Raw genomic sequence first — 25,511 nt, 5'->3', positions numbered from 1 at the left:
GGACATAGTCAAGAAAGTGGGGTGAGCACTGGAGAATATGATGTAAAAATAAGAAGCTTTTCATTGGTACACACTTACCAAATATATCAACTCACAGAAACAAAGATGACTTTGTCCTTGAAAGAAACTTATCTTTCTGTGACGTGGCTCTAGGAGGAAAAATGACACATGAAACAACTTTTCACACGTCCACTTACAATGGACAAAAAAACAACACACAACACTGCTGCATTCAACTTTGAGGATTTGAGTTATTATCATGCATTTGGCAAATAAAAGTAGCTTCATGTGTCATTTTTACGTGTCAATTTGCTTAACGGAGAGACAACCAATTTTAGATTTTGTTGGCTGTAAAAGTAGCATTTGAGATTATGTGAAATTTTTGCACCAATTTGGTGCAACAGACCTGAATACATTCAATTACTCATATTTCATTAAGCCAATCCTACTGATCCAGCTGGAAATAATTTTGGCAGCTTGTTTTTTTAAAGTGCTGTAAGAAACACTGGGCTGAATGAGTGATATTAAAAATTATTTTTGAAACGGACATTATTTTAAGAAGACTACAACAGAATTCCCATCATTTTACAACTGGAATTACCTGCCAACGTTGGATGAACAAAAGAGTATGAGAAGGAAAAGTAAAAACATGAGACATACTTGAGATTTATCCAAAGGAATAGCTGTCAGGCCACTCGTCCAACTATAATCATACACATACTTACCACACACATATACAGTGTTCCTGAGGACCAATTGTTGCAGTAAACAACTGCCATTTTCATTTTTGTTTCCCAAACAAAAATATGCCAATAAGATATTCTACATTATAATGACTACAGAAATTTAAATCAAACATACATACTTTGCAAATCATGTATAAACTGAAGTAGGTGCCCGTTAGGAGAGACATGGAAATTGGCTTAATCTAGTTTATACTCTATTCTGCACATGCATTAAGAGACTCTGGAAACATCCAAAAATCTAAACAACCAAATGGGAAAAATACGGAACGAAAGAATAAACAAGTTTCCCTAACCCTAACTGATACATGATTGCCATTTGCAATATATCAGCTTTCCAACATAACGGAGCCCTAATGTTACTGTTTTGGGTCAAGTAATGACTCGTATTGTATATATTAACTCATTGTCATTTACAGTTTCTTTTTCCTTTTTTTTGCAAGGCTGGCGAAAATCGAGGCTCAGTTCAGTTTCATAAGATAAAGATGGAAGATAAAGAGAGTTCCCTCCTTAAATCCAGCAAAGGCAGTTGAGAGAAGCAGACTTCACTTGTTTAGAGTGAATGAGCCCACCACAGAGGTCGACCTCAGCGCCGTCAGTGCCTTGAATAGTCCAGAGTGTTGCCTGAGAGGTGAGCACCGTACGCCCAGAGAGCTCCACAGTGTCTGCATGGCTCACTTCATCAGCACCTCCTGCAACACACACCAACAAAAAGGTCAGAATCAGAAGAGTTTTTACCGCCACTGCACCAAGGTTATTATAGTTAACGAAAACTAACGAAATAACGAAAACTAGAATTGAAAAAAACATTTTTGTTAACTGAAATAAAAATAAAAACTAGAGTTTTAAAAAAAACGATAACTAACTGAAACTGTATTGCGTGGTTACAAAACTAACTAAAACTAACTGAAATTAAAGTGAAAATGTCCTTAGTTTTCGTTTTTGTCAACTTTTTTCATTCATAATTCAGTGTTTCTATTTGAACATGCAACACATGGTGAATATGTTTACTGAGACTGGGAACTAGAACCAAAATTCAAAACACCCTGAACTGTAAGAGTTAATAACCTTATTGGGGCTGAGATGAATAAACCAAAGGAAATAAAGGAAACATTTATTATGATCTATTTGAATCTCGCACCCAACACATAGACCATTACAAAAAAACTAAAACTAATAAAAACTAAACTAAAACTAAGCATTTTCAAAAACTAAAAACTAAACCAAAACTAGAAAACTCGCTCTAAAAACTAACAAACTAACTGAATTTGAAAACAAAAATTCACAACGAAATTAAAACTAAAACTAATGAAAAATACAAAACTATCATAACCTTGCACTGCACAGGAGTACAGTGAAATAAAAAAAATAATAAAGCAGCTCTCATTTTAGTGCAAACAGATAACAATAATTTAAACATAATAAAAAATATTATACTATTAAAAAGCACAAGAAGAAGAAAGGGAGGGGGGCAGCAGAATGGGTGAAATTCCACATAATAAAAGATTAACTAAGAGCTGCAATACCAACCAATACCAGTGAAATTCCACCAAAACAAGGCAATAAATATCATTTTATCCTTCCTGACAGCCAGGGACAGTATGAAATATTCAAAGAACCATCCTTCATGGATGACAATTAACTCAAGCAGTCAGAAAGAACTTCTCAGTGTCACCTACTGCACGGCTTTGCAGACACACATCCAGTACGGAAAAAAGTGAAAGGAGAAGATGGAAAATAGGCAGTAGGCAGCCCTTTAACTTGTTGCTCTTACTACCAATATTAGCTGCTCTGTTTCAACAATGCACGGGTGAAAAAACCCCACAGACCTGTGGTGTTTTGTCAGGATTCAAAGGAAACTCAACCATCTTGTAGAAAACTATAACCATCATATTTTCAGAATTTAGGAATCAACTTGAGTACATAAATAATGAGTGAGTGAGAGTACACACATGGTCATTTTAAGAGTGATGTATTCCTTAAAGTAAAATTATTTTCTCAACCCATGAATAAGTACTTGAAGAGTTCATTTGCAAAGCTATTCTTAAAATTAATAAACCAGCACCAATTTGACTCTTGAATACACAATTAAAAATGTATGAAAATTAAACAACCCAACACTGAGCACTTGTTATTTCCCTGCTTGCACACAAAGAGGAAAAAAAAGAAGCACGATTTAGGAAAAAGCAATAAAAACTGACCGTTTTTGCAAATGAACCCTTCACTTAATCATACAGTTTCTGAAAATAGCAGCAATTTAGGAAGAATTGTGACCGAGATATAAAATGAGCTGGACATTTTGCAGATTAAAATGTTGTTGTTGACACTCTTTTGGTGGAGATGCTTAAGAATTTGCAGTCAAAGATACATTTGAGGTAGGGGTGTGCCATATCCTATCATTCACGATTATGCCGGTATTTTTTTTTTATGGGTAAAAAAAATGCATATCATGATATTGGCAACATTCCGTTAGCTAACAATTAAAGTTGTGTTAATCACAAAAAGCTACTTCCTGTTGCTAAACAATGCATTTTTCGAAATGAGAGCCACACCACAGGATTTACAAAAAGGCTGTCAAAACAAGATGCCTTAAAATAGACATACAAGAAACTTTATTCTCCTTTACAATATTTCATTAAAATATGCAATGATAAGATCAGTGTATATAATGGAATAGTGGCATTAGAATGTGTGAGGCACAAAATGTGGGCTTTTATGAAAAAAATGTGAGGTTATGTGAGGTGTTTGCTCACATTTAGCTCTCAAAGTGAATTATTTGTACTAAGTGTCGTATTTTTTTATTATTTGTTAATACTCAAGAGTCGAGAGTAATTTTTTTTGTATTTTGCAACTGTTGAGATTTGCAATTTACACTACATTTAGATTTATGATTGATTTTTATTTTGTTGTACAATTTTTATATATTTCTACAGACTAAAAAATAATTTTCTATATATTTTTCAGTATGTTTTAATATCGTCAAGAATATCGATAGATAGATAGACAGACAGACAGACAGACAGACAGACAGACAGATAGATAGATAGATAGATAGATAGATAGATAGATAGATAGATAGATAGACAGACTTTATTTATCCCAAGCTGGGAAATTACAGTTTTTTTTTTTTTTTTTTTTTTAGATTAGATAGATATATTTATTTATTGTTATCGTAAAAATACCCTGAAATATCGTGATAATCTTTTAGGGCTATATCGCCCAGCCCTAATTTGAGGTGGTTTATTGTCACCTATCAGCTAACATATTCAGGGACACTGATATATCTGCAACAAGCTAATATTAGCATGGACAATTTCTCTGTGGAGCCCCAATAAAGAGAGTCAAACAAACAAACAAAGTGTGATGTCTCACCTGAGTCTCTTTTGGCTCTTGAATCGGTGGTTCTTCAGTTTTCACGTCAGCAGAAGGAGCTGCGCTCCCCATCTGTAAGCTCCTGGTGACTGGACCACCTACTCTCTCCCTCGATCGAAGCGAGAACCGCTCCTCTTTCTTCGGCTGTTGTTGTGGTGGCGGTGGCGTCGGTGGTGGTGCTGCTAGTAGTGATTTGGCTTCTGCTAATCTCTTGGGTGCTGCCTCTTTGCCCATACGGTGCATTCTCATGGCTGGCCGTTGTTGTTGTGCAGTGTCACTGGGAGTGTCCGGGGCTAACAGGGAGGGAGGTAGAGATTGAACTTGGCCCTTCTTTGTTTTTTTGCTAGCAGAAACTGGTGGCGGGAACGAGGCGGGCCTCTTAAGTTTGCCCAGCGTAGCAGCGGTTTTTCCTTTGCCCGTCTGGGAGGGTTCAGGGTCTGCTGCACCAGAGCTACGAGCTCGGGTCTTTCCCAGGGGTTTCGGCTCCGGCTCTGCCTGCAATATTTCACAGTCTGAAGCTTTCTTTCTAAGATTCATGTTTTTATCTACCGTCTCCTTTTTAACCTCTGCTGCACCTTTTTTGCCCTTTTTAACAACAGGCTTCATGGGGCAGCTGACTGCCATATGTTTACTGAGACTTGCAGGGTAAGTAAACTCCCGGCTGCAGTGGGGGCAAACATTAGAGGCCTGCTCTTCTTCGACTTTAACTGAAGCCTTCTTTGCAGTAGTGGCAGTTTTATTTTTCTGTGAAATTGCCTTCTGGACCAGCTGATTTTTCTTTTTACTCAGGGCACTCATTTTTGTTTTACCAGTATCTTGATTAAAGTTAAGTCTCTTTGGCTGACCCATTCTACGGAAAGGACTCTGGCCTGCGATGGCTGCCGAGGGCGACACCACTCCGTTGGGACTCTTCACTATTTGCTTGAGGGGGATGGGGTTTTTCTTGGGAGTGTAACGCTTCTTGTCGCTAGCATTGGCACAGGCCAAAATATGCTTGTGCAGTTCGGGCATGTTGTCGAAGCTGTTGCCACACTTGGTGCAGCGTATGGCAGTGGTGAATGTTTGCGGTATGTTGTGGGTGGTGAAGTTTGTAGCCGAGGCCACCGAGCCAGCATGGGAACGGCTATGATAAGGGAAAGGTGGTGGTTTAAAACTGGGGTAGTGTTGGTTAATGCCGAGGCGAACATCCGGGCCTTTAGGCTTTCCTCCTTCTGACGCCATGATCTTTATTGTAGTGTAAAGCTCCTCGTTGGGGTCCTCTGCCCCTTCCTGTATATGATCCCCATTAACACCAGGCTCTTCTTTTGCTAAATCAACGTCACTGTGTGGAGCAGCTTCATCGGTCGTCTCCGGTGCTGGTGTTGAGGGGCTGCTTTCCTCTTTGGATCTGGATGGATCCGTGTAGTTCTGTGGCCTAAGCTTGCCGTTCTCTACAGTAGTATGTGAACACGTCTCGTTTGGATGCAGGTCCTTTTGGTGCTGCTGGAGGTTACAGAGAAATGCAAACTCCTTGGAACAAACAGAGCACACAAAGATCCTGCCCACTCCGTGTAGTGTGGTCCGGTGAGCCAGCAGTGCTGGAGCATCACCAAACAGCTGCACGCAGAATTCACACTTGAAGGGCCAGTCGGCAGCGTGCTCCGCGATGTGACCACTGAGCTCTTTGATGGAGCTGAACGGCTGCTCGCAGACATTACACACAAAAGTCTTGCAGTATGTCGAGTCGACCTCCTCTGACTCAGAGGTTTTATCAGACAGTTTATCAGGAGCAGCGGGCTGAGGTGAAGAGTCAACGCCGTCCTGAGGTGCATGATTCATAACGGACAGCTCATCTACGCAGTGCTGAGGCTCTTCTTTTATCTTAATCTGAGGGGGGGACTGTGGAGCCGGGGATGGGGATGGAACGTGTGATGCAGGAGGAGGAGATGATGAGGAAGATGAGGATTCAGGCTGGGATGAGAGAGCAGCAAGAGATTTCTCTGTTACCGAGTCAAGGTTTTGGTTTATCTTGCCATTTAGCAGACTGTTGCAAGCTGCAGTGGGAGAAAGATCTTCTTCTGTAGTGCGCTGATCTCCTGATGTCGGCTCAGGAGAGTCTGACATCGCTGAACCATTTAGGGGATCTTTAAGTGGAGTGTCCTGGGAGTCCAGTGGCTCGGAGATACTGTCCTCTTCCTCGTCTTTGTTTTCTTCGTCAGACATATTCTCTGAGTCCGACAGGGGCTTGTGTTCAACCGATTTTGGAGACATTTTTGGCGAGAGGACAGGAAGAGGTCTCAGTGCGGACGAGTCTGAAGGCTGAGAAAGAGGAGAGCTAGGCATAGCCGGCGGAGAAGGGATGGTAGGGAGTAGAGGGGGGGGCGGTGTTGGGGAGGTCACACTGGAGTCACCGGGGGAAGAGGGGTTCATGGTGACGGGGGTCAAAGAGGGCGGAGAGGGGTGGGCAGACTCTGATGAGACGTTTGGAGAGCGAGAATGGAAGCAACTTAAGTTTGCAAAGGTGGAGGGGCCCTCCTCTCCTGGCATAGGGAGACCTAAATACTCGTTCATCAGCACCTTTTCAAGCATGCTGGTGTTGGGCTTCCTCTTTTTTACCAGCGGCTGTGGTGCTGGACTTTCCTTTAGTTCCGGCTCGACGCCGCCCTTCCGATGAAAACTTAAATCAAGAGCTGAATCCCCGAGCACCTTGTTCGAGCTTTCACTCCTCCTGCTGATGGAGTTCGACAGATCCAAGGGTTGCTGATTGCAGGAATTTCCACCGCTACTAGATGAGGTTTGGCCATGCATATTATTTCCAGAAAGGTTCAGGCTGTCTCCGTCCTCCTTGTCCTGCAGGCTGCCAGGAGGTGACGCGCTGTGGCTTTCCAGCTTTGGCACCTTCAGGGCGAAGCTCACCGCCTCTTTACAGCTTTCTGTTTTACATGCAGGACTGAGTTGTGGAGATGACGGGGGAGAGGATGTTCTTCTTTTAAACCTGCCTGAAGCCCCCGGCAGTGGGGTGACGGACAGCGGCGAGGCCAGTCTATGGCTTTCTGTTATCAGAGCAATGGTTGATTTCTGAATGTCTTGTGTCTGAAGGAGCTGTTTGAGCTTCGGTGAGAGATAAACCGTTTTCTCTCTTTGAAACGCTGATGAATCGGGAGCTTGCTGGAACAGTCCACCCACTAACAAGTTAGACGAGGAAGATGTAGAGGATGATGAAGATGATGAGGAAGCTGTGAAAGATGCCGATTCCGTCTCCACTTTAAGGCTGGGGACAAACGGAGGTGTTGATGTTCTTCTTTTTCCTGCTGGCTGGCTGATGTTGGACACCTGCTTGGCAGCACTCGTCCTGCCCTCCACCTTCAGAGCCTGGCTGATCTGGTTTGGGCTGATGATGACTGTGTCCAGACCAAACAGAGCTGCAGATCTGGAGTCCACTTCTATCACCTCACAGGTGCTCACTGAGCTGGTGGACACAATCTTGCCATCAATGTAGAAGCTCAGATTCTCAGAGATGTTTTTGGATATATCAACTGCGTAATCGTCCCTGTCTACCTCGTCTTCTGTGTCCGCACTGGGCACATAGACTGGCGGGGGACTGGTGCTGGGGGACTCATCAGGCTGCTGCTGTTGTTGCACTGATGCCTCTTGAAGCAGCATGCCTTTCCTGCGGACCCCCTTTGGTAACAAGTGCCGTTCGTGTATCCTGCGCTGGTGCCTGCGCATGTTGGTGTGTGTGCCAAATGCTTTATTACAGTACTTGCAGGGATGGAGCTCCTTTGACTCCCCATTTTCATCCAATATATAGGGACGGTCAGCATAAGAGCCCAACTCCTTTCTCTGCATCTCAGAGTTGTGCAGCGGTCCTCCAGTAATCTGGGACCCTATGGCTATATAGTGACTCGTGGGGCTGGTGCAGTCAGGACTTGAAGCATCAGTCTGCATCACGGGACTGAGCAGACTAGCCGTCCCCGCCAGAGAGCCGGGCCTTTTCTTCAGCCCGCTCTCGTGCCGTCTCTCATGCCGCCGCCGCCCAACCTGCGAGCCAAAGGATTTATTGCAGTAGCGGCACTTGAAGAGTTGTGTTTGCTGGTTAGTGATGGCGTGAATGTGTATGTGACGTTCCAGACCCTGTCTGGTGGAGAAATGGCGCTCACAGTGCTGACAGGGATACGACTCGCCGTGAGGATCGCCCTCAAGATCACCATCGAGGTCGGGGTCAAGGTCAAGATCAGGATCAGGCTCAACCTCTGGTTCTTGCCCTGCAAGTGAGGAAGACTCCAACTTTCCTGGTGAATCCTTATGGCTTTCTTCACCACGCTGCTTATTTTGCACGATATCAGCCGCAGCAGAACGCTGAGAAGTTTGCTGCCGTTCTACACTCGGTTCCTCCAAATCGTCAGCATCATCCTCCTCTTCTTCCTCTTCCTCCTCCCCATTTCCCCTGTCTGTCATCAATGCTGACATGTCCTCTGCATCTCTATAGTCAGTGCTTCCCATGGGACGGGTTTCCTGCAGTTCCGGTGAGGGCCCTAAGGTGGAAGGCCTCTCATCCTCCTCCTTGAGACCTGTGAACAATTTATCAGGAATGTCAAGTTATGCTGTTTGTTAAACAAGTTCAGAATTTTCAGAAAACAGCTAAAACTTGATGAAACACATGAGATGTTTAATGAACAAATGGATAAAAGAATGTACATATGCTGATTATTCAGAGCCATCAGTAACCTTACCTTTATCCCCATCCCACATCTCCTTGACAGTAGGTTTGGTTATACTCGTTCTCTTGAATCCACCCAAACCAGCCTGTCTGGCTCTCTCCAGCAGCTTTCTCTTGGCTGCAAGTACAAACACACAATGCTTTGTATCAGGCTTGATCAAAAGCAAACACAGTTTTACAATGTAAAGTATAGAAAAACAGCATTAGTATATCCCAACTTTTTTTTGGTAGAGGTGGGTTTCTCGCACAAATACTTCATAAGCCTCGACAATGCACGACTAAAATGTAAAAGAAAATAAGACCAATCATGGTAGCATGTTAAGATACGTTTATGACTTGAGCATTATTCATTCTAAATATAGATTTTGGGTAAATAGCATGCTTTTGTAATTTACTGCAAACGCAATTTTAGTAGAAGGAAGTCTTTAATGTGACTTCAAGAGATCCATAAATATGATAATTACACCCATGAGACCTTGTCAATAAGACTTAAGTTTTTCCCCCTCATGTGCTCAAATGACTACGCCAAATTATATATTTTTTTAAATTAGAAAAGCAGAATGCAGCCTCACATTGCAATTTATAATCATGGGCTTGAATGCTTCAGTAATTTTAATGACTAACCAAGTCTGACTCAAGAGGCTTCCCTGGCACCTCCTCATCATTACAGTGTGTCAACAAGGTCACCTGACCTGGCCTACAAAGCCCAATTCATACCAGAGAAACACATGCTGCAGGTCAGTCATCTGACCAACATGGTCGCAGGCATTCTGCTAAATCTACAACAGCAACACAACTACCCAAACATGTTTCTGATTTAACAGAGCTTGCATTTAATGGCCTTAGCATTTTCTGTATTATTCTTTTTTTAATCCAGCAGCCACTGTGCAAAAGAGGTTGACATTTATCAGTTAGATAACTTGTATTGAGGCTAGTAGGATAGGAAGGCTAACTTCAAAAAGGTTGACTTTGCAGTACAGCACATGGCTGCCAAAAGCCACTACCCTGCAGCAGAGAGAGATGATGGGCTGGAGGCGATTTCCTGTAAGGTTACACAAGAAATGACACAAATCGCACTGAACAAGGCTGTGCAATGACGATTTCTAAGATAAAAACTCAGGACATGTCATTCATAGCCCTCGTATTTTGTTTTCTACCTCCTTTCAATGGCATTTAAAGGAGTTACAAGGGCAAATGTGACTTCCTTTACGTCTCCTTAATGTTTGTTTTTGATTCCAGTCATACTACTCTGAATGTTCTTTGCAAGCATCTAAGAAGGGTAAAACCCTGATTCCAAAAACACTGGGACACTGCAAAACATAACAATGCATCAAAAAACAGTATTTATATATATATATATATATATACACACACCCACACCCACAAAGAGCTTCAGTTTGACCAGGAAATAATTTGCATATGTGCTGTATTCAAATGATTAGCAGACACTAAAAATACTTTTTTTCCATTTTGCCCTCTTCTTTGTGGCCCTGCATTGGATTACCCACATCATCCATATCAACTCCATGTCCAAAGTTCATGCTGAAAAATATTACCTGTACCATACAACAGCCATGTTAATTGTGCCTTACAACTAGTTTTTTTTTTACCAGTTCAGTGAAAACACAATGTACTAAATAAAGGGTGACGAAATTACATCTCTGTGGCGTTATTTCAAGGTTCTGTCTGGACGACACGACATGTTAATGCTATCTCACCAGGTTATAACACAACACCAACCTATTATTACGACTCTATATCTTTCCAGCATATTGATATGATTATTTTAAGGTTATACACTTTTTCAGTGGTCAAATTCAAGCACTTTTAAAGGACTTTCAAGGTCCATTTTCAAGCTTTTCCAGGACCTTACAACGGTTGTAAGTTGCATGTTTTAGATGAGTACTTACATGCTAAAAGGGCTAATTTCACTCAACCATACCAACAGCGATGGCTTTACACTTTTAACAACCAAAAAGGTACAGTTTGCTAATCTCAATATTCAATGTATTATTTTATTCATTGAACATGTGATTATCTATAGTCAGATTGCAAGAGAAATACAGTAAGAATTTCAAGCATTTTCAAGCACTTTAGCCAAAATCCAAGCACTTTTCAAACCTTGAAAAAAAACAACACTAACATTTAAGCATTTTCAAGGATTTCAAGCATCCGTATGAACCCTGTTACTGTATTATATTCAGTGGTGGAAGAAGTATTCAGATCCCATACTTAAGTAAAAGTACTAATACAACACTATGAAATTACTCCACTACAAGTAAAAGTCCTGCATTCAAAACTTACTTAAGTAAAAGTACAAAAGTATCAGCATCAAAGTGTACTTAAAGTATCAAAAGTAAAAGTACTTGTTGTGCCGAATGGACCCATTCAGATTGTTTTATATATTGTAAATATATTATTACATTATTTGTATTGATGATTTTATGTAAGCAGGGTTTTAATTTTGTAATAATATGGCTCATTTAAGTACTTAATATCGTGTTATAAGATTTAATAAAATAAAAAAAAGTCTAATCACCTTAAATTGATCATATGTTTTATGTTGAATCTCGACCTGAAAAGTAACTAAAGCTGTCAGCTAAATGTAGTGGAGTAAAAAGTACAATATTTGCCTCAAAATGTAGTGGAGTAGAAGTATACATTTACAGAAAATAGAAACACTCAAGGAAAGTACAAGTACCTCAAAATTGTACTTAAGTACAGTACCTGCAGTGGTGTAAAGTAACTAAGTACATTTACTCAAGTACTGTACTTAAGTACAATTTTGAGGTACTTGTACTTTCCTTGAGTGTTTCTATTTTCTGTAAATGTATATTTCTACTCCACTACATTGTGAGGCAAATATTGTACTTTTTACTCCACTACATTTAGCTGACAGCTTTAGTTACTTTTCAGGTCAAGATTCAACATAAAGCATATGATCAATTTAAGGTGATTAGACTTTTTTTTATTTTATTAAATCTTATAACACTATATTAAGTACTTAAATGAGCCATATTATTACAAAATTAAAACCCTGCTTACATAAAATCATCAATACAAATAATGTAATAATATATTCACAATATATAAAACAATCTGAGTGGGTCCATTCGGCACAACAAGCACTTTTACTTTTGATACTTTAAGTACACTTTGATGCTGATACTTTTGTACTTTTACTTAAGTAAGTTTTGAATGCAGGACTTTTACTTGTAGTGGAGTCATTTCATAGTGTTGTATTAGTACTTTTACTTAAGTATGGGATCTGAATACTTCTTCCACCACTGAGTACTTGAGTAAATGTACTTAGTTACTTTACACCACTGTATTATAATAAATTTACTGCACACATTTTACCATCTGCCCCTGATATATCCGTGTGTTCAGACATTAGCAATTTAGCCTCAAGCTAGCATGCAACACCAGGTCTGACACTGAATGAACTGGTTATTCTGGACCCAAACACGACGTGGACGTTCATTTTAAACACCCCCCGTCATATATAACATCTATACTTTAAGTTGCTATCCAGTACCTGCGCTGTAATTAGCCTACAGTCGGGTAAAGCAGCGGGCTAGCTAGCTAACATGCTAGGCCATCATCTAGTAGAGAGGCTCGCCGATGGATGGCTTTCATGCTTTAGGGACTCAAGGAAGGTCACATCCTCAGGACCCAGAGGAGGAGGAAAAGCTGCTAAAAAGTTGCCCCAGATGCTTGTTTAACAGCTAAACGTGGTGTTTTACCGGAACACGGAGGTAAATCTGCCCGCAACGACGAGTTTCAGATCGGGTATGAAAGTAGAGAAAAGCCCCACACATCGCTCGTTAGCTTCATCTGCAGCTAGCTTAGCTTAGCTCCGCCTGCTTCAACTCCGACTTGAGCTGCAAAGGAATCGATTCCGAGTTAAAGTGGTGTGGCGTGTTTTTTTTTTGAGTGCACACACGTCGAGAGATTAAAAGCCGAGCACAAGTGGCATCTAAGGCCCTCACCTCGCTTCCTCGCCCTGGGTGAGTTGTTCCTGCTGGCTCTTTCTTCCTCCAGTGCAGCTGTTATCTCCGGGTTGTCTTCCACCGTGTACCACACCAGCAGCTCCTCTCCCGGCCCGATAGGCTGCAACAGTGAGAGATGAGCTCGGCCACCAATCACAGCCCGGCTTGCTTAGAGGCAAGAGGGGGGATATTTGGGCCACTGTGCATCTTATCTGTCTAGGGGGGTAGTATGGAATTTGACAGCGTTTTCACCATAGTCTGCAGTATATTATTATTATTATTGCACCTCCTGAACACACCTCTTCACTTTTCAGTTTGAGCACAGGCTCTATAGCACGTATTATTCAACATCTCATATAAAAAAAAAAAAAAAAAAAATCGTGTTTAGTTTCCCAGTTCAGATTTTATATATATTAAAAGGTGTTTTATTTTCCATCTTTTTCTTTTTTTAAAATAAAATAAGAAATAAGAAAATAAAAATATTCTACCGTTTGTGACTGGATACGAACCTATTATTGTAATAGGAAGGGGGATATTTGGGCCACTGTGCATCTTATCTGTCTAGGGGGGTTTGACAGCGTTTTCACCATAGTCTGCAGTATATTATTATTATTATTGCACCTCCTGAACACACCTCTTCACTTTTCAGTTTGAGCACAGGCTCTATAGCACGTGTTATTCAACATCTTATATTTAAAAAAAAAAAAAAAAAAAATCGTGTTTAACATAACATAAGAACCCAGACCTATTTATTCTTAAAGGAAAATTATGGGGGATATACCACAGACCGAGTGGACCACATAGAACACATTTCTAATGTTTTTAAAAAAAAAATCTACCCCTAAATGTCAAAGATATGTGATATGACATATATGTTACATTGGGCGTTTATGGAAGTTATGTTTATGATATTTCTTATTTTAAAATAAATAAACTAGACACCTTTTCTGCTTACAGAAACACAAAAAAAATCGTGTTTAATTTCCCAGTTCAGATTTTATATATATAACAGTGTTTTATTTTCCATCTTTTTCTTTTTTTCAATGTTCTTGTATGCTTTGTTGTACTGTTTGTGACTGGATACGAACCTATTATTGTAATAAGAAGGGGGATATTTGGGCCACTGTGCATCTTATCTGTCTAGGGGGTTAGTATGGAATTTGACAGCGTTTTCACCATAGTCTGCAGTATATTATTATTATTAGTGCACCTCCTGAACACACCTCTTCACTTTTCAGTTTGAGCAAAGGCTCTATAGCACGTATTATTCAACATCTCATATTTAAAAAAAAAAAAAAACACACACTTTAGTCACACACTTGACATAGGCCATTATCTTAAAGGGGTAAAATCACATGATCTGGTCAACTGAGGGATTTTACCATAGGTGGCTGGCGTCATGAGGAGATGATTTAGGGAAAAAAATTGACAAAAAAATGACGATTATTTTAACAGTGTGACGATATTATTGCACCTCCTGAACACACCTCTTCACTTTTCAGTTTGAGCACAGGCTCTATAGCACGTATTATTATTCACCATCTCATATTTAAATAGTTATTTCTGTGTTTAATTTCCCAGTTCAGATTTTATATATATTGTTGTTTTATTTTCCATCTTTTTCTTTTTTTCAATGTTCTTGTATGCTTTGTTGTACCGTTTGTGACTGGAAACGAACCTATTATTGTAACAGGGATTAAGTTAACCTGCCATAACTGCATTTATCTATCTATCAACAAAAAAAAAAAAAAAAAACTGTAATTTCCCAGCTTGGGATAAATAAAGTATATCTATCTATCTATCTATCTATTTTTTAGATTTGCATAATCCTTTATAGAGTAATGGGAAAAAAATATTAGACCACCCTTTTTCGTCAATTTCCTGTTCATTTTAATGCCTGGTACAACTAAAGGCACAGTTGTTTGGACAAATATAATGATAATATCAAAAATAGCTCTTAAAAGTTTAATTTAAGAGATATCTAGCCATTTTCCATGGTTTTCTTGACAATAACCATTGTTATTGTTTTATTTTCCATCTTTTTTTTTTTTCAATGTTCTTGTTGGTTTGTTGTGTTGTTTGTGACTGGATACGAACCTATTATTGTAATAGGAAGGGGGATATTTGGGCCACTGTGCATCTTATCTGTCTAGGGGGGTAGTATGGAATTTGACAGTGTTTTCACCATAGTCTGCAGTATATTATTATTATTATTGCACCTCCTGAACACACCTCTTCACTTTTCAGTTTGAGCACAGGCTCTACAGCACGTATTATTCAACATGTCATATTTAAAAAAAAAAAAAAAAAAATCGTGTTTAACATAACATAAGAACCCAGACCTATTTATTCTTAAAGGAAAATTATGGGGGATATACCACAGACCGAGTGGACCACATAGAACACATTTCTAATGTTTAAAAAAAAAATTCTCTACATAAGAGTCACACAAGCCTGTCAGAAACATGACATGACAAGTATCATGAGCATTAATGTTACTTCAAAGTGTCATTAATGTTCATGACACATCCCATGTCATGTTTATGACACGCTCATGTCACTCTTATGTAGACACCTTCAAAATAAAGTGTTACCATATTTTGCTTAAGTCACAAAGGCATGTTCAAAAAATTGCCTAAGTCACATTTAATTTTGATTTAGGCATAATAAATCCGCTTAAGTCACACACTTGACATAGGCCATCATCCTAAAGGGGTAAAATCACATGATCTAATCAACTGAGGATGGAGGCGATTTTACCATAGGTGGCAATGAGGAGATGATTTAGGCAAAAAAAAAAAAAAATGGACAAAAAATGACTTGGGCGATTATTTTAACAGTGTGACGATATTATTGCACTTATTATTATTCACCATCTCATATTTAAATAGTTATTTCTGTGTTTAATTTCCCAGTTCAGGTTTTATATTAATCAATATATTACTGTATTTTATTTTCCATCTTTGTCTTTTTTCAATGTTCTTGTATGCTTTGTTGTACTGTTTGTGACTGGATACGAACCTATTATTGTAACAGGGATTGAGTTAACCTGCCATAACTGCATTTAACTATTTTTTAGATTTGCATAATCCTTTATAGAGTAATGGGAAAAAAATATTAGACCACCCTTTTTCGTCAATTTCCTGTTCATTTTAATGCCTCGTACAACTAAAGGTACAGTTGTTTGGACAAATATAATGATAACATCAAAAATAGCTCTTAAAAGTTTAATTTAAGAGATATCTAGCCATTTTCCATGGTTTTCTTGACAATAACCATTGTTATTGTTTTATTTTTCATCTTTTTTTTTTTTTCAATGTTCTTGTATCTTTGTTGTACCGTTTGTGACTGGATACGAACCTATTATTGTAATAGGCAAGGGGGATATTTGGGCCACTGTGCATCTTATCTGTCTGGGGGGGTAGCATGGAATTTGTTTGGTATTTTTGTTTGAATTAACTAATATAAGAGATATAGTGAATGTGTTTTCACCATAGTCTGCAGTATATTATTGCACCTCCTGAACACACCTCTTCACTTTTCAGTTGGAGCACAGGCTCTATAGCACGTATTATTAAACATCTCATATTAAAAAAAAAAAAAAAAAATTTGTGTTACATTCCCAGTTCATATTTTATATATATATATATTACGGTGTTTTATTTTCCATCTTTTTCTTTTTTTCAATGTTCTTGTATGCTTTGTTGAATTTGTCTTGAACCTTTTATTGTAACAGGGATTGAGTTAACCTGCCATAACTGCATTTAACTATTTTTTTTTATAGAGTAATGGGAAAAAAATATTAGACCACCCTTTTTCGTCAATTTCCTGTTCATTTTAATGCCTGGTACAACTAAAGGTACAGTTGTTTGGACAAATATAATGATAACATCAAAAATAGCTCTTAAAAGTTTAATTTAAGAGATATCTAGCCATTTTCCATGGTTTTCTTGACAATAACCATTGTCATTGTTTTATTTTCCATCTTTTTCTTTTTTTTCAATGTTCTTGTATGCTTTGTTGTACTGTTTGTGACTGGATACGAACCTATTATTGTAATAGGAAGGGGGATATTTGGGCCACTGTGCATCTTATCTGTCTAGGGGGGTAGTATGGAATTTGACAGCGTTTTCACCATAGTCTGCAGTATATTATTATTATTATTGCACCTCCTGAACACACCTCTTCACTTTTCAGTTTGAGCACAGGCTCTATAGCACGTATTATTCAACATGTCATATTTAAAAAAAAAAAAAAAAAATTGTGTTTAATTTCCCAGTTCAGATTTAATATATATTATGGTGTTTTATTTTCCATCTTTTTCTTTTTTTCAATGTTCTTGTATGCTTTGTTGTACTTTTTGTGACTGGATACGAACAAAGTGTTCATTTACCCAATTTGGATTTTATTTATAAATATTTTACTGTATTTTATTCTCTATCTTTGTCTTTTTTAATATTCTTGTGTGCTTTGTTGTACTTAAATAAAGCATCTATCCATATTCTCCAATGGTGCAAAGTTTAGAGTGGCACATTTATTGTAACATGTCAATGTAGTTAACCTGCTATAACTGTATTTAACTAGTTTTTAGATTTACATTATCCGTCATACACCTTCTAAACACACTGCTTCTCCACTTTTTTATTTATAAGTATTCACCCTCTCGTATTTAAATTGTTATTTCAGTGTTTATCTTCCCAATTCAGATTTTATATTAATCAATAAGTTACTGAATTTTTATTTTCCATCTTTGACTTTTTGGAATATTGTTGTGTGTTTTGTTGTACTGTTTGTTGGACAGTATGTTCTGTATAAGTTACTGGATACCGTCATTCACCATCCAGATGAATAAAGCAATTATTTAAGCTATTGATATTCTCCAATGGTGCAAAGTTTAGAATGGCTCTATTATTGTAACAGGGATGTAGTTAACCTGCCATAACTGCATTTAACTAGTTTTTAGATTTGCATTATGCTTCATTTACCTTCTACACACAATTCTCCTCCTCACAGGTTCTACAGTACTTATTATTAACATTATAGATATTTCTAATTGTTATTTCAGTCTTCTTCACTTTTCAGTTTGAGCACAGGCTCTATAGTACTGATTATAGTTAATTATTATTATTCACCATTTCAATTTTATTATAGTTGTTTCACTGTTTATTTCCCAATTCAGATTTTAAATTAAAACTTTACTGTAACTTTATTTTATTTCTTTGTCTTTTTTACTATTCTTTTTTTTTTGCTGTAATATTTCCTGTACAGTATGTTGTATGTGTATGTTTTGTATAAGCTACTGGATACCTGTATTTATTTAAGTATCCATCTATCTATACTCTCCAATGGTGCAAAGTTTAGGGTGGCACTTTTATTGTAATACGTGGATGTAGTTAACCAGTCATAACTGCATTTGACTAGTTTTTTGCATTACATTTCATATAACAGATAACAGGCAGTGATTTCAAACAGATGCATTTATAATATACAATCAACAGTTTTCACCAGTGGTGGAGGAAGTATTCAGATCCTTTACTGAAGAAAAAGTATGCATAGAACAAAATAAAATTACAACATGCAAGTAAAACTCTTGCATTAAAAATTAAACATTTCAGTACTAGCTAGGGTAGGACTTGGCAATATGATATATGTTATCAAAGCTATTAATATGTCCGTCATATGTTTAATTAAGTGAATTTTATTCATTTAAGTAAATTAGACTTCAATTTATGTTCTTATCCTCACACTTGGGAGCCTATGTTACAAACAGAGTATAGAAAATTAGGCTTTACCATGTGGTTTTTCATTTATTTATTGATTTAACTGACTATATCTTGATAGGATATTGCTTATTATCATTACTTATTTGATAGAATATTATGGCCATATCACCCAGCCCTAAATCAGCATTAGAATTATATATATATATATACACACACTACCGGTCAAAAGTTTTAGAACACCCCGATTTTTCCAGTTTTTTATTGAAATTCAAGCAGTTCAAATCAAATGAACAGCTTGAAAGGGTACAAAGGTAAGTGGTGAACTGCCAGAGGTAAATAAAAAAGGTAAGCTTAACCAAAACTGAAAAATAATGTACATTTCAGAATTATACAAGTACAGTAGGCCTTTTTTTATTTTGTCCATTCTTTAATTATTTTTCATGTCTTTGTAAGTCATTTTGTGTCTTTTTTAGTCATTTTGTGTCTTTTTTTTGTCATTTTGTGTCTTTTTTTTAGTCCTTTAGTCCAACATAAAATGTGATTTTGAATCTTTTTTTTACTTTCAAAACACTATCATGCTCAATAAAGAATTTTAAATGTTGCAAATGTGCATTAATTTCAGAGTACACTGAGACATTAAACTGCATCATTTTCGATTAAATTCTGGAAAAGTTGGTGTGTTCTAAAACTTTTGACCATTAGTGTATATTCTTTTTAAAAATTAGCTTAGCATATACTATAGACTGATAAGTTCTCATGCATAACAATGTTCCTTTGTGCAACAATCCCAAAACAGTCCAAACCCAGGCTTTTATTCATCCACTGTAGTAGCTGTACATCAACCCATGAGCTCCTGGTTGGAGGACCTATAGTCCGTCTCAATGTGTGCTTGACCTACCCTTAAAGCTTTGTAGTAAATGGCTCTGTTGATCTCCAGCGGGAACAGATTCTGCTCTTCACTGGAGCGAGCCCAGTTCACATATCGCAGCCAGTTCCCCTTCACGGGGTCCGTGGCGTCAACACACATCCAGCCGCGCGCTGGGAAATAAACCTACAGGACACAAAAGATGATGTTATAACATGTAGAACAAGACCTGGAGGAGTTAAAACATAATTTCAGAATTTCAGAAAAAAGGCCTTCTATAAGAAGTGAGGAGCATTTATGGGTACAAGTCAGGAACCGGCCTACTTTACTTATTTCAAGGGTGATGAGTCCAAAAAAAAGGTTCCCAAATGAAATTTAGAGTTTTTGACCTTCTAATTTGTGTCAAATGGCAACCAAATTGCCCATCTTGCTCAGTCGTTGTCGAAGTTTCTAGATCTATAGTCTCGGGTCAGAGCAAGGATATAGTGGAGGCTCAGTGTCTTTTTTTATGTGTGTATATATATATATATATATATATATATATATATATGCAAAATACCAACTGGAACATTTAAAAGTGATATTGATAGAATATTTATGTTTGCCTGAAAAAATGACACAAAAAATGCTTAATTCCACCTTAAAAGTTGGTATATTGTATATATATATATATCCTTGCTCTGACCCTAGACTATAGATCTAGAAACTTAATTTCCTCATCTTTGATTGCTTACTTACAAAAAAACTAGGGGAAAATGGCCCAACGACTGAGCAAGATCGCCATTTTGATATGCAAATGAGAAGTTCAAAAACTCAAATTTTGGGATTCAGCACCCTTGAAATAAGTAAAGTAGGCCGGTTCCCGACTTGTACCCATAAATGCTCCTCACTTTCACTTTTTGGACAATTCCGTCTAGACTAATAGCACTGTAGGAACAAATGGGTTTTAATTTCCTTCAAACTTTAAATGCAGGTGACAAAAGATGATGTCGGAAATAGAAACTCTTGAACTGTTCCGATGCGTTATAAAGAATGCAGTTGGGCTTGTTTTAGCTATGACACCACAAAAGGTGGCGGAAAATATTTTAGGGAAGGAAGCCAAGAGAGACGGACTGTCACGTACCTCCCACATGTACACATTGCTCGACACCTGGGACCTTTTTTTCTTCTCCCCAACAAATGGACCAAACCTCTTTCCTTTAGGGATCACCTGAGTGGCCCACACACCTGGAGACAAGATGAGGGGAAACATGTTACACCTGTACATGAGATTTATTTTCAAGCATTGATATGCCATTGTGATGCCATCACACTGTACAATAACATTTATAGTCTGGTTCATTACATACTGTCTATGCACTTTATGTGTTTTTTTATGCACACTGTTCATTGCACCTTATTTGTTTCATAGCACCAACATTTTTATACTGTATATTCATATTTATTCTGCACTGGAATTCTATTCTACTCCTTAATACATACTCCTTCTTTAGACACTTTATTTTTTATTGTATTTGTATTGTATTTTTATATTTTTTTGCTTGAAGTATGCCTAGGTTGTTCTTTTTATTTAATTGTGTTGTCATTGTCTCTGTGTGTAATGCTGCTGCTACACTGTAATTTCCCAGCTTGGGATAAATAAAGTATATCTATCTATCTATATTTTGACATTTATACAGTTTATGCACAACTTTCAGATGCATTTAGAGAGCGGCTTATTAAAAAATCATGAACCTTGAACTCAAGAAGTCGTTATGTCATAAAACTTAATGGACCAAGAAAAAACCCTATCAATTCTGGATGTATTCCAAAACAAACAAATCATGTTTCACTTTTCACTTTTTTGAGTTCGAGCGCTGCCTTGGTGGAGGTCTGCGCTCTTCGAGGGCCCTTCTAGTTTAAAACTGATTTTGAATTTCAGAAATAATTAGCTTAGCCTTTATTTGCTGGTTTCAAAGAAGAGAAAAGCAGGCGACTGATGTGCTTCATGCTTGACAGGAGAACAGGAAAACTTCAGGTTTTAGGGGCTGATTTTAAAATCGCCCAGAGGTTTTACAGGCATTTTAGGCCTAAATGGGTAAAAGTTGAACAGTAAAATACAAATGGAAAGCAACATGTTAATGGTCTTAAAAGTTGTTATCTTAAACAAGTCAAGTCAAGTCAAAGTTTATTTATAGAGCACATTTAAAAAAACAACCTCAGTTGACCAAAGTGCTGTACAGTTATTAAAATAGAATACATCATACACACATAGGTATAAATAAAAACAATGAAAAACAATAAAATACTAAAAACAGTAAAACAATAAAATAAAATAGTAATAAAAGCTCAATCCAAAACAGAGTTAGAGATAAAAAAGACAGATAAAAAGGTAAAAAAGTAAAAAAGAAAGCCAAGGATTCTTGCCTAGCTGGGACTGAACGCCAAGGAGAATAAATAGGTTTTTAATAAATAGGTAAACAGAACAGACACACGTTTGTACTCACCGATTCGGCTTTGATTGATAGCAGAAGGTCCGAGACTCAAACAGTCGGGCAAACCCTTCCACACATGAGCTGGGATTTGGTCGAGGGTTTCCACCGCCCCTCCAGTAATCGCCATGATCTGAAATGCATTCAATGTGTTGCTATGACAACAGCCTCACAACCCTTTGAAAATGTCAAATAAAGTTACACACAACATGTTGAACATCATAGATAATACTATTATATTTACAAATTGCAATAAGTAGATATTTTTATTTAGATTCAATAGACAATTCAACACCAACTGTCTCCTACAACTTTACCTGAAAGGGTTGAGGTTTCAAAAGTTCTAAGTTCATGAATAAGGCATGCTATATATGCCTATGGACTTCATGAAAGTTGCTAGATGACATATTGAAGATATTTTCCTCTACATAATGAGCCAAAGCCCCTATCATAAAACACAAAGTGTAGCCTATAGCCAGGTCTGCAATTTAAATGTACTTTCATTGTGAATCATTTTGCAGATTATATTTAAGATTAATTGTTGACAAAAGGTTTACCTATAGCATGTCAGATAATATACAGTGGTCCCAAACATGATGTCTTTAAATAGCTTGTTTAGTCAGAAAGGCTCTATTTTTTTTCCAAAATAAAGATTCAATTATAAAATGCTTAAAAATCTGTGCAGCATTTGGGACAAAAACAAAAATCACCCTGCAGAGCGAACATCATTTTTTGTATCTAATTGTTCTCAAAGTGTCTTCATCATTCTGAAACTAGAACAAAGCGAACTTATTCTCACTCCTGTCACTTAAGAAGAGGCAAAACATTGTCTGATGTTACTATTTTAAGTTACAAATAACATAAGGAGATTGAATTTGACATAAGCAGCGTTACTGAGCTTGAAACACATTTTTGTTTTCCGAGTAAATTTCATAGAATTATCATTAGCTGACAAATCTGCATTTGAATCCATCCCATAATAATCTGGGCTGGTCTTATTGCAAATTAAGGCTATCCAACTATGTCAAGTAAATTTGGTCTTCAATACTCAACAGAACAACATTTAATCACTTACACTACCGGTCAAAAGTTTTAGAACACCCCAATTTTTCCAGTTTTTTATTGAAATTCAAGCAGTTCAAGTCAAAGAACAGCTTGAAAGGGTCCAAAGGTAAGTGGTGAACTGCCAGAGGTAAATAAAAAAAGGTAAGCTTAACCAAAACTGGAAAATAATGTACATTTCAGAATTATACAAGTAGGCCTTTTTCAGGGAACAAGAAATGGGTTAACAACTTAACTCTATGGAGTCTTGGGCTATTTGGTCCATTTTTGAATTCTTTTCATGTCTATGTAAGTCATTTTGTGTCTTTTTTTGATCATTTTGTTTCTTTTGGTGTCTTTTTTTGTCATTTTGTGTCTTTTTTTAGTCCTTTAGTCCAACATAAAATGTGATTTTGAATCTTTTTTTTTACTTTCAAAACACTATCATGCTCAATAAAGAATTTTAAATGTTGCAAATGTGCATTAATTTCAGAGAACACTGAGACATTAAACTGCATAATTTTCAATTAAATTCTGGAAAAGTTGGTGCGTTCTAAAACTTTTGACCAGTAGTGTATATCATATTTATTTAGGAACAGTAGCAGGATAGAATAGAGAGCAGGCCTATAGATGGAGATATTTTCACAGTAATAGATCTTTTGCTCCACTGATTTGCAGGTCCAGTCAGATAGACTGAGTTGAAACAACACAAAGTTGAAAGCCATTTTAAAAACCTAAATAAATATAAAGTTTGGGGGGTTTTGGGAGTTCTCAGTCGTGGCTGGAGCACCAGACGCCCCCCCTAACAAGGAAGATCCCCAAGTCTTCAATAAGAATGCAAGCAATGCAGATTGTTTTTAGATTCCTGCTAAAATGCATGTCAAGTAATTTACTGCACAGGATGTTAAATTATATATAAAATGTCCATTGCAAATGCAAAATGATCTCTATAGTTTGACTGCATGCAAAGATGTGCTCTCTTAAAATGTGTGATGGAGAAATATTCGGTTTACAACGGCATGGAAGAAGAAATCTTGACATTTGAGAAGCTGGAAATTGTCTCAACAACTAATCAACTATGAGAAAAGTCTCTTGATCGACTTTCTCTGCAAGATCCTCATTTAAAAAAAAAAATCTCCATCACAGGAACTTGCCATGCTGAAGTAACTTGCTTTTTGTCCCAACTGGATGGAAAACCAATTGTTCAAGGAGCACAACAGGCTGACTCACACATCACACTCAATTCATTCACAAACAATATTCCACACACTTGAATGGCTAATGTTTGTACCTTAACGACTTGCTGGACTTGGTGATGTTGTTATATTATCCTAAAAGGCAGATAGAGCTCACACACACACACACACACACACACACCCTGATTGTAGCTCGATCTTATAGCCTAATTAACATCCTCTTTAATCTAAAGATCAGATGCATGAACTTTCTACAGGCCAGCCAGTTCATTTGGGTTCATCTGATTTTTTCCTCACTATAATCCGCCGGTGCTGGAGTTGTGATCAGACATTTTTAAATCCCTTCAAGCCTGAAGTTCACGCAACAGAAGGAGACATTTCAACGTGTGTCAGCGTAAAGCCGATTTTCAAGCGATATGCCTCCGTGCATGACAAAAAAAAGTTGACAAAGACAAAAAAAAATTAACGGCTATGTAAACCGTGCAGCGCCTGGATGATGCAGTTTATTGTTTCCCTTGCAGGAACACCGTCCGCTCCCCTCATTCTCCCCGATGCAAGGCGCTTTTTCCTCCATAATGTTGTCTGTCGGTGGGTGTTTTGGGGGGTTTAGGCTACACACGCGCGCACTTACCTGCTTTGTGTGACCGGGGATTGTGATTTTTGTGCTCTACCTGCTTGCAATCTGCTGAAAATGGCGGATGGAGGCTTGAGTCGAAAAGCCTCTTCTGTAACTCGGATCGTTGGCTGTCAGACGTGCACACACTCTCACAGCGGTGGGGCAATAAATGTTCAGCCAGGAGGGTTTTTTGTAGGCGACCAGGCTCCCCGGGGTCCTCCCTGCAGGCTGGGTCTCCAGTCCTGTCCACACTGCAGCCTAACATGAAACCATGCCAATTAAGTACCTTGCCTAGATTCATCTGTGAGCATAATGGGCCTGTAGGCTGGAGCCATCTGTGCATCATGAATAGAAGAAGAACTCAATAAAAGCAGAGAAATGCAGACTGAAAGGTATGATTTGGTCTTTATGATATTTATATTGAGTTTATCTAGTGGTGTAATGTAACTAAGTACATTTACTCAAGTACTGTACTTAAGTACAATTTTGAGGTACTTGTACTTTACTTGAGTATTCCAATTTTATGTAACTTTATACTTCTACTCCACTACATTTTATAGGCAAATATTGTACTTTTTACTCCACTACATTTAGCTGACAGCTTTAGTTATTTTTCAGTTGTTTTTAACATAAAAACATGATGAATTTAAAGTGATTAGACATTTGTTTTTATTAAACCTCATAATGGTATATAAGGCAGTAAAAATTAACCCTATCTTTACAAAACTAAAATGCTGCTTACATAAATGCATCAATAAAAATAATCTTATAACATATTTGGAATATATAAAAC

At 37.6% G+C, this 25,511-nt stretch overlaps 1 protein-coding gene across 1 annotated transcript; it reads right to left on the bottom strand.

Annotated features, from left to right (window-relative positions):
- Positions 1-308: 308 nt before the first annotated feature.
- On the bottom strand, positions 309-24,927 carry prdm2b (PR domain containing 2, with ZNF domain b). Its single transcript, XM_059328725.1, has 8 exons — positions 24,774-24,927; positions 21,881-21,998; positions 20,518-20,621; positions 19,428-19,580; positions 12,807-12,927; positions 8,828-8,932; positions 4,116-8,665; positions 309-1,435 (listed from the first exon to the last, which is right to left on the bottom strand). The coding sequence occupies exons 2-8, from the start codon at positions 21,993-21,995 to the stop codon at positions 1,418-1,420; spliced, it is 5,166 nt and encodes a 1,721-aa protein (XP_059184708.1). The 5' UTR covers positions 21,996-21,998; positions 24,774-24,927; the 3' UTR covers positions 309-1,417.
- Between the last annotated feature and the right edge of the window lie 584 nt (positions 24,928-25,511).

This window comes from Centropristis striata, chromosome 3, assembly GCF_030273125.1.
Source record: "Centropristis striata isolate RG_2023a ecotype Rhode Island chromosome 3, C.striata_1.0, whole genome shotgun sequence".
NCBI lineage: Eukaryota > Metazoa > Chordata > Actinopteri > Perciformes > Serranidae > Centropristis > Centropristis striata.
The sequence above is the reverse complement of the archived record's forward strand: the minus strand, read 5'-3'. Positions and strand labels throughout refer to the sequence as shown.

Bases quoted from the DNA above. Each gene is read 5' to 3' on its own strand.
- prdm2b (XM_059328725.1), bottom strand. From the start codon at position 21,995: ATGGCGATTACTGGAGGGGCGGTGGAAACCCTCGACCAAATCCCAGCT. The intron at 20,622-21,880 runs GTGAGTACAAAC...TCTTGTCTCCAG, and splicing joins TATCAATCAAAGCCGAATCG to GTGTGTGGGCCACTCAGGTG. The intron at 8,666-8,827 runs GTAAGGTTACTG...AATTGTTCACAG, and splicing joins GATGTGGGATGGGGATAAAG to GTCTCAAGGAGGAGGATGAG.